This window comes from Rhipicephalus sanguineus, chromosome 1 (genome assembly GCF_013339695.2).
Source record: "Rhipicephalus sanguineus isolate Rsan-2018 chromosome 1, BIME_Rsan_1.4, whole genome shotgun sequence".
Lineage (NCBI taxonomy): Eukaryota > Metazoa > Arthropoda > Arachnida > Ixodida > Ixodidae > Rhipicephalus > Rhipicephalus sanguineus.
Genome location: NC_051176.1, coordinates 272623228 through 272640696, shown reverse-complemented (window position 1 = coordinate 272640696; position 17469 = coordinate 272623228). Strand labels below are relative to the sequence as shown.

At 42.7% G+C, this 17469-nt stretch overlaps 1 protein-coding gene and 1 non-coding gene across 3 annotated transcripts in view; one reads left to right on the top strand and one right to left on the bottom strand.

The window, feature by feature from the left end:
• Positions 1-17469, top strand: part of LOC119378985 (spermatogenesis-associated serine-rich protein 2) — a 44925-nt gene that overhangs the window by 20526 nt on the left and 6930 nt on the right. For both annotated transcript variants that reach the window (XM_049411834.1, XM_037648110.1), the window contains exons 6-13: positions 6103-6256; positions 6759-6886; positions 10134-10263; positions 12303-12361; positions 13483-13592; positions 14087-14167; positions 15975-15996; positions 16081-16206. In XM_049411834.1, coding sequence (XP_049267791.1) covers positions 6103-6256; positions 6759-6886; positions 10134-10263; positions 12303-12361; positions 13483-13592; positions 14087-14167; positions 15975-15996; positions 16081-16206 — 810 coding nt within the window. The remainder of the gene's footprint in view (positions 1-6102; positions 6257-6758; positions 6887-10133; positions 10264-12302; positions 12362-13482; positions 13593-14086; positions 14168-15974; positions 15997-16080; positions 16207-17469) is intronic.
• Trnam-cau (transfer RNA methionine (anticodon CAU)) lies at positions 5525-5596 on the bottom strand. Its single transcript has one exon. It is a non-coding gene; the product is annotated as a tRNA-Met (tRNA).

The following is a 17469-nucleotide window of genomic DNA, read 5'->3' as shown; positions in this document are numbered from 1 at the left end:
ATAATGCACTTATCATTGTGTATAAACAATTTTTTTGATATTTTAGAACAAAGCAACCCACAAATGTGTGCTTTTAAGTGGATTTATTTTAGTTCACTTACGACGACATGAAAACGAAAATAAGATTAGCAGCGCCACAAAAATTTCGCGAGAAACACCTGAATCGCTCAACGGCCGTTGAAAGCCGTCGTGTGGCAACGCGAGAACTCCATCGAGTTCAATGGAGTTGTAGCATTTCGATGGCCATCGACTCAATGGCCTTTCAAACATGCCCGTGTGTCACAGGTATTATTCTGCTCGCCTTTGCGATACTGGACGGTGAATGTGTAGTTGAGAAGACGAGCTGTCCACCTACCTATTCTCAGTGGTTTCCTCCCAGAGCCCATTTCAGACAAGAGTAGCCAGTGCCTGGTGGTCCGTGATCAGTGTGAACTTTCTTTTCCAGAGGTAGACATGCCACTTTTCACAAGCCCATAAACAAGCCAAAGCTTCCTTTTCACCAGTGGAGTACCTGCGTTCAGCTGGAGAAAGAGAACGAAAAGCAAACTGAATAGTTCGAGTGTTTTCCCCATCGGTCTGTTGCAAAACAGCACCAAGCCCGTAATCCGAGGCATCTGTGGACACCACAGTAGGAAGAGTTGGGCCAAACAGTGATAAAATGGGCGCATCATGGAGGTACTTTTTTACCTGCTGAAAACTATTTTCAGCAGCCACATCCCAGTTGAATGGGACATCTTTACGCAGCAACTGACGAAGTGGCTCCACTACGTGGGCCATGTGTAGCACAAACTTGGAATAATATTCCGTCAACCCAAGAAAAGAGCGCAGTTGGGTCGGATTGGAAGGGCGGCTAAAGGTCTCAACCTGCTGAAAGTTCTTCTCAAGGGGGGATATGCCCTGAGCGGAAATCTTGTGTCTGATGAATGACAGTTCTTGGACATCAAAGACGCACTTGTCATTTAGCTTTAACCCCGAGGAAGCAATCTGAGTGAGAACTTTTCCCAGATTGTCATCATGCTCCTTTTGCGTACTACCGAAAACGATGATGTCGTCAATGTAAAATTTGACACCAGAACAGCCCGACAGAATTTGGTGCATGAGTTGTTGAAACGCAGAAGGAGCGGAAGCGACCCCAAAACACACTCGCTTAAAACGGAAAAGGCCCTCATGCGTTACAAAGGTCGTCAAGTCGCGACTGTCTTCGTGTAGTGTTACCTGGTGATAGGCCGAGGCGAGATCTAACTTTGAAAACCATTTAGCACCCTGAAGAGACTGCAGCAGGTCTTCTGCATGAGGCAACAGGAAGCTATCAACAATAATGGCCTGGTTAGGTGCGCGCAGATCCACACACATTCGAATGGCTCCGTTCTGTTTGCGAACAACAATGGGAGACACCCATTCTGACGCCAAGACGTGCTCTATGACGTCTTGTCGTAATAAGTTCTCTATTTCCTGTTTGACTGGTTCGTGCAATGTGAGAGGCAGCCGCCTGAGCTTTAAGCGTTGTGGTGAGACTTCAGAACGTATCCTGACCTGATGGGTGACACCCTGTACGAGGCCAAGGCCGGGAGTAAACAAGTGTTCAAAATGATTGAATCTGTCTGGTAGGTGGCCCACCGTACCTGATGTGATGTTTTGAGATGTTTTAGATGGCACTCGTGGCAACTCACGGGGAGGCGAGGCCGGTGCGCCCGCAGAAAACTCGGGATTCACTGGAATTGGCTGTGTGCTGGTGCCGCAAGAATCATATCAAGTTTGTGGGTTGCATCAATAACAAGAAGGGATCGTTCATTGCTTACAACGTTGAACAGTATCTCAGTAGTGCGATTTCGGAACGTTACCAGAGCTTGAAAACACCCGAGAAGTGGAACGATAGTCCCTGAATAATCTTTCAGTTTTTTAGGTGGAGCTACCAGTCTGCAGTCAGAACCTGACGGTTGGACAAAATAACGCGTAAACAATTCTTTAGACAGAATGGAAACTGACAAGCCAGTGTCTACAAATAAAGATAAAGGCTTTCCGTTCACCTCAACATCGGCGTAAAATCCCGGTGTGCGGAGGTCCGGTTGGGTGTCTGACAGGGCCATAGACTCGGTATGATCCGAACGCCTAGGCCTGTAGGGACTGGAAGCTTGCTGATGACATGCTGGTGGTGACCGTGCGAAGGGTCTGCTGCGACACACAGTGGCAAAATGTCCCCTCTTGGAACACTGGTAGCAAACCTTGCCGCGCGCGGGGCAGTTCTGAGTAGGAGCATGCTGATAGCCACAGTTGGGGCAGCCAGTTGCAGACTGGGGTGGCCGGTTGTAATGTTGACACGTCGACGAAGGTGCAGCGAGTTGCCAAGGGCGGGGTTCGGTAGAAGGTGTGACAACCCGCGGCAAAGGACGGCGCTGCGCCGAACTTTGATGTGGCGCTGTGTTTAGCTGTACAAGTGCTTCAGGCTCGTATTCTTTGAGGCGACGCTGGACGCGGTCGGCATCGTTGATGATCTTCACGGCCTTCTCAAACGTAAGCGTGGCCTCCTCGACAAGCAACCGTTCCCGTAGTCGCGTAGAAGACAATCCAATGAGTAAATGTTCGAGCAGCATCTGGTCCTTCAGTTCACCGAAGTCGCACTGGTTAGCTGTATCTTGCAATTCGAAGAGAAAATCCTGGGGCGGAGACTCGCCTTGCGTGAGGTTCCGAAACGAGAGTCTGGCTGTGGCTACTGCCTCTGGAGGGCTGAACTTGGCCGTTAGCGTTTGCACCAATGAGGAGTAGGCGTCTTTGGTTGATCCTGGCGTTTCCGATGCCGCGGCGAGTGCAACCCGTGCCTGCCTCTGACCTTCGGCTCCAAGCAGTGTTTTCAGCAGTGCGGCTTTGCGTTCCGCGGAAAACTTTCGCCGCCAGCGGCAAGCAAATAAGTTTCAAAATCTTCAAGCCACCGCGTCCACCGTACTGTTGGTGTTCCCGGATGGTTCCAAAACCCGGGTGGCTTTCCTATCAAGTCGGCCATGTCGCAGCTGTGTGGCGTTACGTTATCACCTGGCGTTTCGCTGACCTTCCTGCTGGCGGTGGCTCGCTATCTGCGGCGCGATAAGCGGCGATGCGCTAAGAGCGAGGGCTGCTGTTCGCGACGATGCAAGCAGACCGAAAGGATATCGCCGCATCTGGTGTTGCCGATGATTTGCTTCATGGCTGCTGGTTGCCGTTGGCGAGCGGCGGAGGGTGGAAGGCTTTCAGGACGCATGTCGACTGCGCCATTGTAGTGTTTGCGATGGGAAGACACCGAGCACCTGTGGTGCTCCGAAAAGGAACGACACACACACAGTTCCACACCACGCCCAACTTACCCTCGGCTGTAGCAAGGGTGTTTATATATATCAAATGGCGGCGCCCCCTGGCGCCATACAACAGAACAAAGTAGATTACAATATACAACAAAAAGCAAGTGTTGTTGATATTGCAGAACATTAACGGGGAGCTCACAAAACCTATTGTTGTTCCTCACCACTCTTGCTCTGTTGTCTGGCTGCTCTCAAGGTGGTTTTGGCTGCTTACGCCAGGAATGCTTTTCTTTTTCCTGAGGGGTCACATTCTTATAAGGCTTAACTTATATCGGTGCACCCACATCATTTCATTTTTTACCTCTTGTGGGGTGCCGATTTGAAAACTGCGCTGTCAGCGTTGCCAAAGCTTCAGTACACATGGTCTCAGGTGTGCTCCCCCACTGTGGGGCGCTAGTTTCTTAAGATTTTAGGCAGATGTCTTGAAGTGACACTAAAATTGGTCACATTTAACGACACTAGCATTAATTATACAATACGTTAGAGCATTTCCGATTCAATTTGGGCATTACCAGACACAAGGCTACAAATTACAGTAAAAAAGTCACAAAAATTTCGCTTTCAGGGGTCCTTTAATAACGGAAAATTTTGGGGGGGGGAGAGTTATTCATGCGGGGCCACAAAGGCTGTGATTTCACAGTTGTCCCATTTAGTTTTCTCAGCTTTTCGCTGTTCTTCAGTAGTCGGAGCAATGCTGCACCCTTGTTATAAATGGCATCAGCCAGCCTCAATGGTGCACACAAGAGTGGCATAGAATAGAGTTGAAAGCATCAATACAGAATTGCAGCCCAACTTTCCCTTTAACGAATTCTCCTCCAAATTGTTGATTTTTGACAAAGCTCATTCGGTTGAGTCGTCATCCTAAGCAAGTATAAAGTAGTAAACGTAGGGGCCGAACTGGTTTGAGATTAAATTATCAAGTCATGTAAATAGTTTTTAACTATACTACTTGATGCAATTACAGGTTTTTGTAAGAGTGCAGTCATTTACTTTATGATGGATTGCATTAATTAGTGAAGAGCACAAACCGTCTTGTGTTGGTTTGTGTTTCACGATAATTTGTAGTGTTATTTGTTCTAATTGACTTTCATAAGACTGTGCAGTGCACTTTTCTTTTGATACTGTACAATGGTCGGAATTTATCAGCAATTCCACCCGCTGCAGTGGCTTGTTGAATTTGGCTGAGAAAGCAAGGTATCATGTTATTCTGGTAGTTTGAGTCTGCATGAACTTGTCAAAAATAAATACAAAGGCTTCCATTACCACAAGTTTCGTAGAGCACAGAGTAGGTTGTGAACCCGAAGATTCATTTAGTTCTTAACCTATATGTATTATTAACTGCCCATTAACCAGGAGCCTAACGATCCTGTTGGTAAAGCGTGACAGCAAATGCTTCACCACACACCTCGAGCGCATAGATTGTATTCAAGCCACAAACTTCGTCAGAACAGTTCTCTTTACTGGTAACAAGAAAGCGTGGATTTACGCATCTTGGGCTTTCAGCACTGTATCTCAAGCATCAGGGAGAGACCTCATTGTATGACAAATATGAGGTGATTTGCACGGAAACATTAGATGCTTAAAGTGACGAAACTAAAAAAATGTTGGGCTATCAGCAGGAAAACGAAGTGCAGGAAATTAATGTGCTGGGATATATAAATAAACGTGCATCGCAACTGCTTCAGCTTAGAGACTTCAAAATTTCCATAAAAAATATGTGTTACTGGTAACTGCTCCAAAAAATTGATTTGCTGTTCCAAAAGGAAGCTTTAGCTGCTCCAGAAGCTGCGCTGAAATGACTTCTGTCAATCACTTCACCGATTCTTGTTCTTTGTTCATTAGTTTTAGTGATAGTGCCCAGTCAAGGTGCACAAGTTCGCCTACTTGCTTGAGATGGCCATTAACACAGTTAAGCTTGATTCAGTAATTAATTTGTCTAGAAGTGCACTTTTCGTAGGTGGTGCGTATCCAATATTTTAAAAATTCACTCATCCCTTAATTTTGTTAGCGTTATCTTGAAGCAATTTTTTTTATATATAGAAGGCAACATGATCTGTGTAGCACAGAACTGACAAGGAAGGTGTTAGACACAATATTAATGAGATCGAACAGACAGTAATGCTAAGGAAAGGGGATATTATTTCTAGTAATTAGGATATAAATGTGAAGAAAGCAAATTGGACGAAAACATAACTTGCCGCCGGCAGGGGCCGAACCTGCGACCTTCGAATAATGCGTCCGATGCTCTACCACTGAGCTACGGCGGCGGTCATCCTCCCATTCACTTTATGGGGTATATATGTGCATTTCAACCTAGGAGTGGTTGTCAGCGCCGATTGCAGCCATGGCGGCGAGTGTGGAACACTTTTTCTGCCTGTTGGCGTCACGCAGCACGTGATCTTTTTATGAGCCGGCAGCTGACCAATAATCCCTCGCATACTACCTGAAGGCATCAAGTTTGCCAGAACGAGACCGTCACTATGAATGAAGGAAAGATGACTTTTAAGTGCTCATTTTTCTTTGTTAGACACAATATTAATGAGAACTAACAGATAATAATGCCAAGGCATTGCTCCTTGGCATTATTGTCTGTTAGTTCTCATTAATATTGTGTCTAACAAAGAAAAACGAGTCCTTAAACGTCATCTTCTTTCCTTCAAGGGAGGTGTTTGTATTATATGGGATGTTGTCGCACAAGTGTAAAAATCATTTCGTGTTTCACAATTTCTTTAGTACATGAAATTGTTAATATAAGACCTTACATTTATTCCAGAAACACCTGTGAGCTCTTACAAGCAAAATGGTAGTGAACCTGAAAAGTATCCTGCGATGTCCTATGGCTGGGGCGACGACCCGCTACCAGAGGAGCCCTCGCAGGAAGACAATGATAAACCAGAGGAATTTGCTGAGTTTGAAACCAAAAGCAGGTGTGTTTGCTGCTGGTGCCCCTCGTTTTGCCTGCAGCCAATTGTTTTTGTAGTTACTATGTGTTTAAGGCTCAAATGTTTTTTGGATGCAAGCACCTGTATCATTCAGATTGTGCAAGGTGTCGAAAAAGGCATTAAGCCTGTTTCATATGTGAGTGACTGTGCAGCGGTGGTTGTGGAGGTCAAGCAGCGTTGGGATGTGTGGATGCGGCTCTTTTGCTCCAAGAATGGCTGCAGCCACGCCGCTCTTGGAGCAAAATCATTATGTGAAAGGGCTTTAGCATAGAAAAAGTCAGTTGTAATGGTATTTGTGTCACATAGTTGCTGGAGGTCTTGTGTGTAATGGGTTTATTTGACAAATCATGTGCCTGCTGTATCAAAAGTTGGTCTGCCTTTAATTAAGCATTTTGGCAATATGTATATGCAGTGTATTTGGTTTGTTCATTTGATGATTGCAAAGAAGCAGCTTGAAGAATATTGCACTCTTCGTTTTATTTTCCAGCAGCAGACCAATGCATTCACATAGTAGTGGGCGCTCTAAAAGTAGCCCGGATGTCAAATGCACCGACAGTAATGAAGCAAGTTCTCTTCCTTCCAGTACTAGCAATAGCACCCTTCCGAAAAAAACATGTAAGTGAAATCAACCAATATTATTGGTATTTATAGACAGAGTCTTTACAATATGCAGCAATAGTTTAACATGTTTTGTTCAATTTCTGGCACCTGAGAACCTTGGAAACTGACAGTAAAGGAACCTCTAGCTGGGTTCTATCTGAGATTTCTGAATTCAGACACCTGTAAAATACAAGAACTAATTTCACGACAACACTGCTGGGCATATTTGAATGAAATTTGTTTCATTTAGGACAGGAAGTCAAATGCTCTTGGTTCTAAACAAAAACAGAATTTGGACTAAGGGCCTGGTATGAAAATTCCCCGAAATTGGAAAAACAATTGTGGCACTAACTTTATAAATCCATAACTCTGCAGCAATAGGTATCGTAGCTCTGTAAACTGCACCTGTTAGAGCATAAAAAGGCTAGGCAGTAGTGTTCATGAATTTACAGCTTACATGGAAGTGTTGCAACATTTGAAAAAGCCCCACTCACAGGTTATTCTCGTGTGTAGCATTTCAGGCTAGCTTATAGTGCATCAGTTGTGCCTGCTCTAGGTGTATTATTAGGTCCAGTTTACAGAGTTATGAAGCAGACACTTTTGCTTGAAATTTAGTGCATTTCAATAATAAGAAAGCCTAAACGAAAGATGCATTTTTTGTAGTTATTAGATTTGAAGTTCCCTCTCTATATAGCAACTCATCAGAATTTATGCAGTGGTTGCCCCCCCTGCCCCCCCCCCCAAAAAAAAAAATCAAGAAGAAAAGTTCTCTGTTACCATCTGTGTATGCAGGAAATAAAAAAAGAAGCTTCTGTTTAACAAAGAAAAATGAAAATGGCGGGATAACTGCTGGTCCCAGTGATAGCAGCAGCACGGCAGCGCCTGACCCAAGAAACATTGGGCGAAAGACTGGGAAATGAAATAGATTGCTGCAGAATATATGACCTCTTGTGACATAACTGCAGTGGAGTATTCAAGCAGCAGTGCAATGGAGTAGACCTAATTTGACCGATTTTTTATTTAGCTCAAGTCTCTGCAAAAGGTCTCACCCATTGTCTATTAATTTCTCTTGGCCAAAGCTTTTTTTTTTTTTAGTGTTTTCAATCCTGAAATCGGCTTTCACCGGATATTCTGATATTTGCTGGTCAGGAGAAATGCACCTGACTCCAGGGGCAACCTCAATTTAACATCAAAGTTTTGTAGTCCCAGCCCTGGACACTGCTCTGCTTCAGCAGCTGCTATTTATCACTTGACATGCATTTTGAAAGATGCATTAGTAAAAATTTCATGTAATTCTATCAATGTAATTCTATCAATTCATTTCAATTTGGCTCATTCTTCCTTTGTGCCTGTTGTTTGTTATTTAAAATTGCAAATGAACACACTTCGTTATATATAGGTTGAAAATATGTGGTGTTTTATGGACGTAACATCCTGAAAACCCAAGTTTGTTGTACCGAGAGTTTCTTTAAAAGACATTGAAGTTTTATTGAGATTTGGCTGTGCTGAATGTGTGCATAAGGAGCATAACTTCAACAATAAGTTGTTACAACGAAACTTCCTGCTTCTTCATTATTAATATAAGTGGAATGCTTTGTACTGAGCTTCCATGCACCATATGAAAAGATTAAGGGGCAAGAAGCTAAGCGAGCGCGCTTCGTGACCTTGAGCATTTTGCCTTTTTTTGTTTGAATGTGTTTGCACACTTTTGGTATGATGACAAGCTTTAAGAAGCGTTATCGTTGTGCCTTTGGTTCAGGCCAAGGTTCAGGCCAAGCTCTGTGAGTACGTGGTGCACACCAGCTTTGTCCTGTGTCCGCTTGACCGACAGATAGTAGTCAAATCCAGATAAGGCATTTTGAAGCAAGTTCAGTTAGCTAAACACCAAGCTATGTCTTGCTCGTGAGGCACATAAAAGAGACAAAGCATACAATGGCTAGTGTACTCATGGTTTTGGAAACAATATTCATTGGTGAGTACTGTCATAGTGGGCTCAGTAAGAGACGGGTGACCAACTTGGGCATGAAGTGTTTGAAATAGCATGAGTGTAGTGCACCCTTTGCCACCTCACATGAATGTGAACAAAACAATAAGCAGACAACCTTTGATGAGACTGGAAGTACTTAGTTACTTTTTCAGGGTTTCTGAAGAGAGATTTATTGAAAACGAAACAAGCAATATAAATATTACCGAGTTTGTTTTTGTGATCATGAAATTGGCTAATGACCATCTTTGTCCCTGCAACTACGTAGTCTGTCCTTTCGACCGTGATTCAGTTGGTCCTTTTGACTACATAGTTTGCAGAGATGAGAATGAGCGATTTTCGCCTGTCTTTGAAACTAAATTGCAAATTTTCTGCCCTGAGCAGTGTAATATTTGGCTTGCATGTTCACAGGAGCCTCAGCTACTGATGGCAGCATTTTTTTACTATGTTGGGCTGGGCTCCATTAAAGTGGGGGGGGGGGGGATGTAAGTGCATTGACTGATAAATATGAAAGGTGCTTGTTTGATTGCATAGCAATCCAAGTCTAGTCAGATAGACACTTACCAGCACCTGACAGGGCTCTAGGATTTGTGTCCATTATCATTAACCTCTATTGTTTTCTAGATATTCCATTTGCATGAATTGTGCAGTGGCTCTTGCCCGATGCCTACGGAAGGAGACAAGTGCCTGTGTAAATTTCCCGCAGTTTCACAGGGAGCAGAGAATTGATAGAACTCTTCAGTGGCAATATGATCTGGATGATGGTCCTTACATTACTTTATCATGACAACAATACATTGATTCTCATCAAAATGTTAAAAGCGCGAGTGGTCTCTTGGAATTTTGATCATAAAAATGAGGGACATTTTTTCAGTGGACAGTTGCATGCTACACGACACCTTTCATTCAAGAGTTGTTTTTGCATTGGTCATCCGGTCACCAGCTTTGCGAAACCTCTGTGGTTTCCAACCTAGGTGGAACATTCTTCTTCACTGAGTTCTCATGCTCATATGAAATCAGATTTTCACGAAGTTGAAACCAACTGCTTTTATGGCACAACAGGATAGCTATTGCATTTGTTTATTAGCATGCTAAAATAATTAAGTGCTTGACTGTGTACTTTGTTTGTTGCATATTGTTTGTTAATTGCTGCTTTCTTTGCTTTTGCACACAAGCCATCCAGGATGGACTCGGTAGGATGTTTTTGAGATTGTGCTTTTTTTGAGGGTTCAAGGAGAGGCAGGAACCTAACTGTCGGCCCTATGCCCTTTGTTGCAGGCCTTGAGAAATCATTAAAGGATCTTTCTCGCCAGACAGTAGCACTCCAGAGGGTGCAAGTTCTTCTGGAAGAGCAACTCACAAAAGCTGAAAAAGCAATCAAAGCTGCTTTCTTGGAAGTACAAAAAGCGTAAGCTTCTCATTTCTGATCCGTTGTTGTGGACATCTGTTGACTTGCTTGTGGAAATTCATTCTTCTTGCATACATTCATGGCACTCATTGGCAAGCGCATTTTGTGAGTGTCATTAAACCTTTTCGTGTGACAATCTCTAAATGACACTAGCAGTGAAGTGTACCCACTCAATATACAGTAAAACCTCGGTGATACGATCATGGCTGGTACGAATTTCGGGGTGATACGAAGTTTTCTGTGGTCCCGGCCAAGGCCTATTATCCTGCAATGTATTGAAGTACGGTTGTTGCGAACCGATTTGCACCCCGCGACGTTTGATACGAACGTACGCTAGTGCACAGGCACGAACAGGTGCTGCCCGCGCTGTCGCGGAAGACGCGGCAGTCACGCGCGGGCGCGGGCATGCGCGCTGCGCGACCATCAACGGTGCGTTGTTGCCTACGAATCTCAGAGGCCTTTCAGCGCCGTCACGTTGATTACAAATGACGTTGATGTCGTGCTTTTTTTTTCCTACGCGTTGACGCGTGCTCCTGTGCTCAAGGCAGCAGCGTCTATGTACTGTTTTAACACGTGCCTGCCACGTCGATGCAAGCCATGTCCCCGCAATCAGATGTTTTATGAAACAAGACTGAAACTTGGGCTGCGGATTCGCCATGAAGTCCCATTAAAGCTGGACGAAGACCCCAAGAGACAAAGCGGACGGTCTTGGCGAAGGAGCTTGGCCTCTATCTATCGTGTGCAAAGCGCTTCTTAAGTCACTTTCACTCTGTGTCATGCAGAAAGGAGTAGTAAGATTAGGAAGGGGCTACTAGCGGTCACAGGGCACAACACATCTGGTTCATTAATTACACACGCGCGCATGCACCTTATATTTACGAGTACAAGTATGATCGTTGACGTCTAAAAACTTTACTGGCAATCATTCAGTGCTGTTCATGACGTCGCTGCGGCCCTGAGAAACTCTAAATCAAAACATATGGCAACTTTCTTTTGTCGCATACTAATTTTCCATGTTTTCTGGTGATACGAATTTTGGATGATACGAATATTTTTGGTAACCCCGCGAGATTCGTATCACCGAGGTTTTACTGTAATACTGTTTGCCTGGCTGATGGAGGTATCAATACTCGGCTCTTTTTAACTCTGGGATGCCATGTCAGATTGCATGGCAAGAATGTTGTAATCATGAGGTTTTTTTTAGTGCTCTGATTTATAACTGTTTAATGTGGAATTCTGAATCGGTTAGAGACTGTGAAAGTACTGTTCAAATTAATGCTGATTGGACTTGTGTTGAATGATGGATGGGTGGATACCTAAGATCTTTTTGTAGTACTATTGTGAAGCTAACTTCACAACAGTACTGCACTGTTGTGAAGCTAGTACTAGTACTGTTGTGAATCTGTAGTAAGTACGATAGAGATAGTTTAGTCCAGGCAGTGGGGATCTTGTTTGATTAAAGCTGGGGCTTGATTTATATATTTTTTAATTTCATGCAGATTAATTGAAAACGTAGTCACTGCTTGTTATGCATTGTCATAGGTGTGAACATTTCTCTCTTCTGTTGTGTTATGTCATTTTCTGAATCAGGAACTTAATAAATTTGGTGCATAATGGTTGATGTTAATGGATTCAGAAATCCTTTAGGGTACCCTGACTTAACCATATACAGAAGTTATCATGATTTCAACTGTGGTGTAGAGCCAGAAATGGCAACTTATGTAACTTCGTTTATTTGAGCCAGTGGCAGAAATACATTTATTTGTACAACGTATTTATCTTATGTGTGCATATCAATAGACCCTCTAATGTTTTCATCTTTTGGAGAAATTGTAATACATTATACTTTTCTTTGTCATGTACTGAGCAGTTATGTTCCCGGAATACCCGACTCGTTGATTATGTGTGCATGTTGCTTATGTTAGTGTAGAAGACAGTAATGCACAGCAAACATAAAATTATGCTGTATACCAAAGGTGAATTATTAAAGGGCTCTTTAGGTAGCAAATGGTTATTTACCTTTTTCAAATTTTGTGCAGCTTGAATGACCGTCAGGCTCAATTAGAGGAGGAAATGGAAAAAGTGAGAAATGATGCTCGTGAGTATCCTGAAGGCTTTTCTTTTCTCTGACAAGCATGGAATTCTTGATATCAGCTTGCTTTTCCATCATGGTGTTAAACTTTTCGCAAACTTTTCTTTTTTTTTTTATGATACCTTCCTGCCAACTTTAGATTGCAAGCATTTCTTTTCCTACTTAGAAAAGTTGTTTGGCATGATGTTGCCTTGAACCGAATAGCTCACAATTACAAAATATCACAAATTGGTAGTTCGTGTATTGTACCAAGACCTTGCACACAGGAACAGTCTTCCAATTACACTCAAAACTCGATATAACGAACTCTGATATAACGAATTATCAGTTATAACGAAGCAAATGAAGGATAGTCTTGTCATAGATAGTGTTACAAATAAACGTTTATAACGAATTTTTGGATATAACGAAGTTATTTTCGGGGCAGATGTGACTTTGTTATAATGAGGTCTGAGTGTATTGCGCTACTTGCATAGGTCTTTAAAGTATAAATAAACCTCAGCTGCATGCATGAGGCGTTCGTAAACAAAGACAAAAGTGTAGTTGCAGCTATGTAGCGCCTCATAGCAGTTTCTTGTAAAATTTCCAGTCTTCTTTATGTAGTATTGGGAGTTGCATACGTGCGTAGTCTCTTTGCCGCAACATTCCATGTCGCAATGAGCTTTCACTAACGCCCTAAATGCCGGAGCACGGATCACATATTTGTAGAACAAAGGTTGGGAGCCATCAAATGAATATGGATACGCGAAAGTAATATGCCGAATGTGGTGCTGACAATACAGTCCGTGTGACCTATGCTTAAGATGAGAAAACAAATACAGAGTGCTGACGTTTGCCTGTCTAAACATGCGCATTCATCAGGCTGCGCATGCACATTCATCATGCACATTCACTGCTTGATCAGCGTTGGGCATGCCTTGAACGTAGTGTGCTGTGGGATGTCAAGAGCGACTAATGGCTGTTGCTTGACAACAATCCTGACAGCTTGGGCAAGTCGCATTTGTTATCTTTGTCTTGTATGGTGAATGAATAAATTTACTATCCAAACTTTTTTACATCAAAGGATGGGGTCAGCCTATGTTCCGGTTTATATAGTTATACCAGTGATAGCTCTTTCCCTTTTACAGGTTCAATGCTCCAGCAACGCCAGAAACTAGCTGCTGAGCTAAAGGCACGCAGTGAGACAGCCCCCACTCTCTCTGAGCAGAGCCTGACTGAGTTACGAGATGATATTAAGGTATGTGCTTGGCATGTATGCATGTACGTCTGGTGAAAAATGGTGCTTTTTGACTATTTTCCCTCCAATGTCCACTTGCAGCATATTTCCCATTGGCATCATTGCATTCTTTCATGTCTTTTTGTTTAGCTTGTTCAGCTGTTTGTAAAAAAAATTGAAAAACAATAATGTATTGCATTTTATGGGTTAAAATTTAACTTAAAGTTTTGGACCATGCAGATTTTGATGCAGGATCCACACCTCTGTGGTTTCTTTTTATTCTTATTTTGTATGAAAGATGAACTTGATTCTCTGGAAGTAATCATTGTGCAGTTAGGTCAGCATGCTGTCCCATATTTCTTGTTGTTTGTGCAGTATACTGAGTCGTGATAAATATTCTGCTTTCATTCATTCATATTGCTTCTTGTGCACTTTAGTAATTTTAAGCGTTTTTTGTGAAGTGGTTACTGTATTTTAGCATACTTGAATCACTCATTCAAAAATTTTTCTTTCAGCATTTTGTCGTTGAACGTAAATATGATGAAGAGCTTGGTAAAACTGCGAGGTTTGTGTGCACCAAGGAGAAGATTGAAAAGGTGAGAAAATATTCTCGATACTTTGTCTCCGAGTGCATGCAGTCACGTGAAATTATATGTTGAGCTTGGTTGTCGGAATGGTTTGTACAGTGTGGTCCACAAAGAGAGCACTTTGTACAGTGCTCACTATGCTGCCTCTCTAGCTTCATGTCCTGGCTTAAGCTATGTCGAGTGCGCTGCACAATTGTGTAGAAAGGTGCCAGGGCTGCCAGACAATTGTACAAATGCCAAAGGGTAAAATACGCACATGCACTACACTCGCGTATGACAGCAAGATTGCACACCTCATACTCTGTGTAAAATCAGTTTGACCAAAAAATGTTCAACATTCAGAATAGTGTGAATTTCAATAATGTTTGCTTTTTATTATCTTGCAGTGGTCACAAGATTGTTTGCTTTTCTTTGTTGCACCAATGATATTAAAGTTCATTTGAGGTTTAGGCTTTGCAGTGGTCAACTATCATTGTTACCATTCACTGGTCACTTTAGCAAAGTGCTTGTCACTGGCATATGATTGCAGAAATCAGCTAGTTTTTCATTCTTTCTGTGCAGATTCTAAAAGCTTTGTGCTGCTACTTGGTCTTAAATGGATTCTCACTAATTTTTTGCTTTGTAATTAACCAAGCACAGTGTGTAGACTATGTGATGACAATCATTTCAGCAAAGTATTGCCCCATTGTATATTGCAAAAATAAATGAAGAGTCATGAAAGCCTATGGATCTTTCTTTAGGAGGAGCTGCTTTTCCTGCCAGTAAAAATGTTGTACGGGTCTGCAGCATAGAAATTGTCAGCAGCACACAAACATCTTTGCTTCCCCATGAAATGCAGAGCACACGAAACTGCACCAGGAATTTGCTGTGCAGAAAGAACACATGGCAAGGGAAGAAAAAAAGGGGAAAAAAAAGAAAAACAAAGGCGGCATGGTTGGGATGTAACTCAGGACTGCAGCTTCAGTATGATAGAAGGCAGACGAGGAATGTTGGTTTAATTTGTGGATACAGTCAATAGTATTGTCTAAAATATGGCAGCCATGACGTGTTTCTGCCTCTTGCACTCAATTAAAGCACTTGCTGTCCTCAAAAGTATGACCTTAGAGGTTGTCTTCCATTACAGTGAAAGAGCTGTCGGTGGAGCTGAGGCGCATCAGTTACAGGGTAGGGTAGGGGAACGCTCTGCCTCCCCCTGCTAAGCTTGTCTACTGGGGGTTGCCTGCTCTCTGTTAGCCAGACTTGGCAACATTTTTGTCCTATACATGTATTGGCATTTGTAGTGAGAAAGAGAGAATAAGTATCTTTATTTTCAGAATGTAGTTTTGGAGAGGTGTCCTTAGTCTAGCATGCCTTGAGCTCTAGAATGAACCATGCGTCAATACATTTCCAAATTTTAATGGGCACAGTTCGTTGGGCTGCCCCCTCGCTGGGCAAATGGGGAAAGCTTTGTCTCTGAGTGGGTGTCTGACTTGTGCACTGTCTGTGAAAGGGATGCTCTACTGCGGGAAAGTTAACGTGCCTCCTTACATTATTGCCTCTCAATATTTTGTTCACTTCTATCTGTATATGTTTCCTTAAGCCACTTGTATAATTTATGGCTGGATACTTCCCGAATGGCACTTGAAAACTTCCAGTGTATTACTGAAATTGATACATAATATGATCATTAATTGTGCATGGGTTATCTCATTCTCAGGCAGAATATTTGAGCATGTGAAATTTCTTGTCCAATGTGCTGTGAACAATGTGATACCAATGATGTGAGGTCAACCTCATGAAGGTATTCATTTTCATTCCACTTTCATTCCACTTTTAGGAAATCAAGGATTTTGGCCAAGGTGAGTTTCTAGTCTACTCCACAAACCAGTGAATATTCATTTGCCTTGGTGCTCAACAACTTTGCTCATTCTTTGCTTGTGCAGTGGTTCATGTGAGGGATCCGTATACATCTCGGCGTCTGTCGATGTCTTCTGTGGCCAGTTCAAGCTACCATGATTCTGGTTACCACCAATCAGTCACATCCAGTCCAATTTACAAGAGTCAGTATTGTAAGTTGCATTTGTAGTCCTTTAGGGCACCCATTTAACCTTGTTTATGGCCTTAACTAGTGGCCTGTATGTGTATATCTTGAATCCACAGTGCTAGACTGCTGACCCAAAAGTCACCGGTTCGATCCCAACCACAGCGGTCGCATTTCCATGGAGGCGAAGTGCTGGAGGCCCATGTACTGTGCGATGTCAGTGCACATTAAAGAACGCCAGATGGTCTAAATTTCCAGAGCCCTCCACTACAGCGTGCCTCATAATCATATTGTGTTTTACCACCTAAATCCCCAGATATTATTTTGTATATCTTGAATCTCCATATCTACTCTTCCTGTGTTACTGCGTGCACGTGTGCATGGTTGTGCACGTGTATGTGTGTTTTCACCACTAATACTTTTATTTCAGCCAGCACCTCTAAAGATTGTCTATTTCTAAGTTAGTGGAGGGTATTGTCATTGCTGGGCATTATCAAGGCTTATAGTGGTGTCATGTATTTGTATTTGTGGCGACCTAGCACAGTAATTGTAACTATCCAAAAAAGAAACGCGAATTTCTTGCAAAGAAACAGAACAGTAATATGAGCAGGTTACTTGCACAGTCTCGATAGGAGGTGCTGGCAAGCATTCCTTATGGTGTATTTCAGAGATTAATGATGGCTGCCCACTCCTCGCGTTGCTTGTAGTTTAGGCTTGTGCTACAATGTTTTCTTCATAACTGGACTGGCTTCCCAGCCAGAAGGTCTGTTTTTGGCCTGACATGGCACTGTTAAATATTTCTCAATATTAACAGTGGAGCTGCTTATGCTTAGAAAAACTCCGTTAGCCGCGAACAAAAACTACCATCATCATTAACGCAAAAAATCGGATGTCTTGGTTCTCTTCGTCCTCTTCATCTTCTGCTTCGCTCCCAGAACATGTGCGCTGATTTGTCCACCGTGGGATGCAATAACTCGGATAGGCGAAATAATGAGTGCAGAGCGATAGAAAGAGAGAAAAAGAAGGATAGAAAGAAAGGGAAGAAAAACAGAAAAAGATAGAAAGACAGAGGAAGAAATATACACAGAGAGAAAGAGAAAGAAATAGACATCAAAAAAAGATAGAAAAAACAGAGAGTGAGACAGAAAGAGAAAGAATCAAATAAATACAGAAGGAAAGAAAGAACGCTTATCATAGCCATGTCTAGTATAGTATAGTATAGTATAGCAAGGAGGTGGAAAAGGGAAGTGAGGGTCAGGAGGGGGGAGGATGAAGCACAGCGTAGACATGT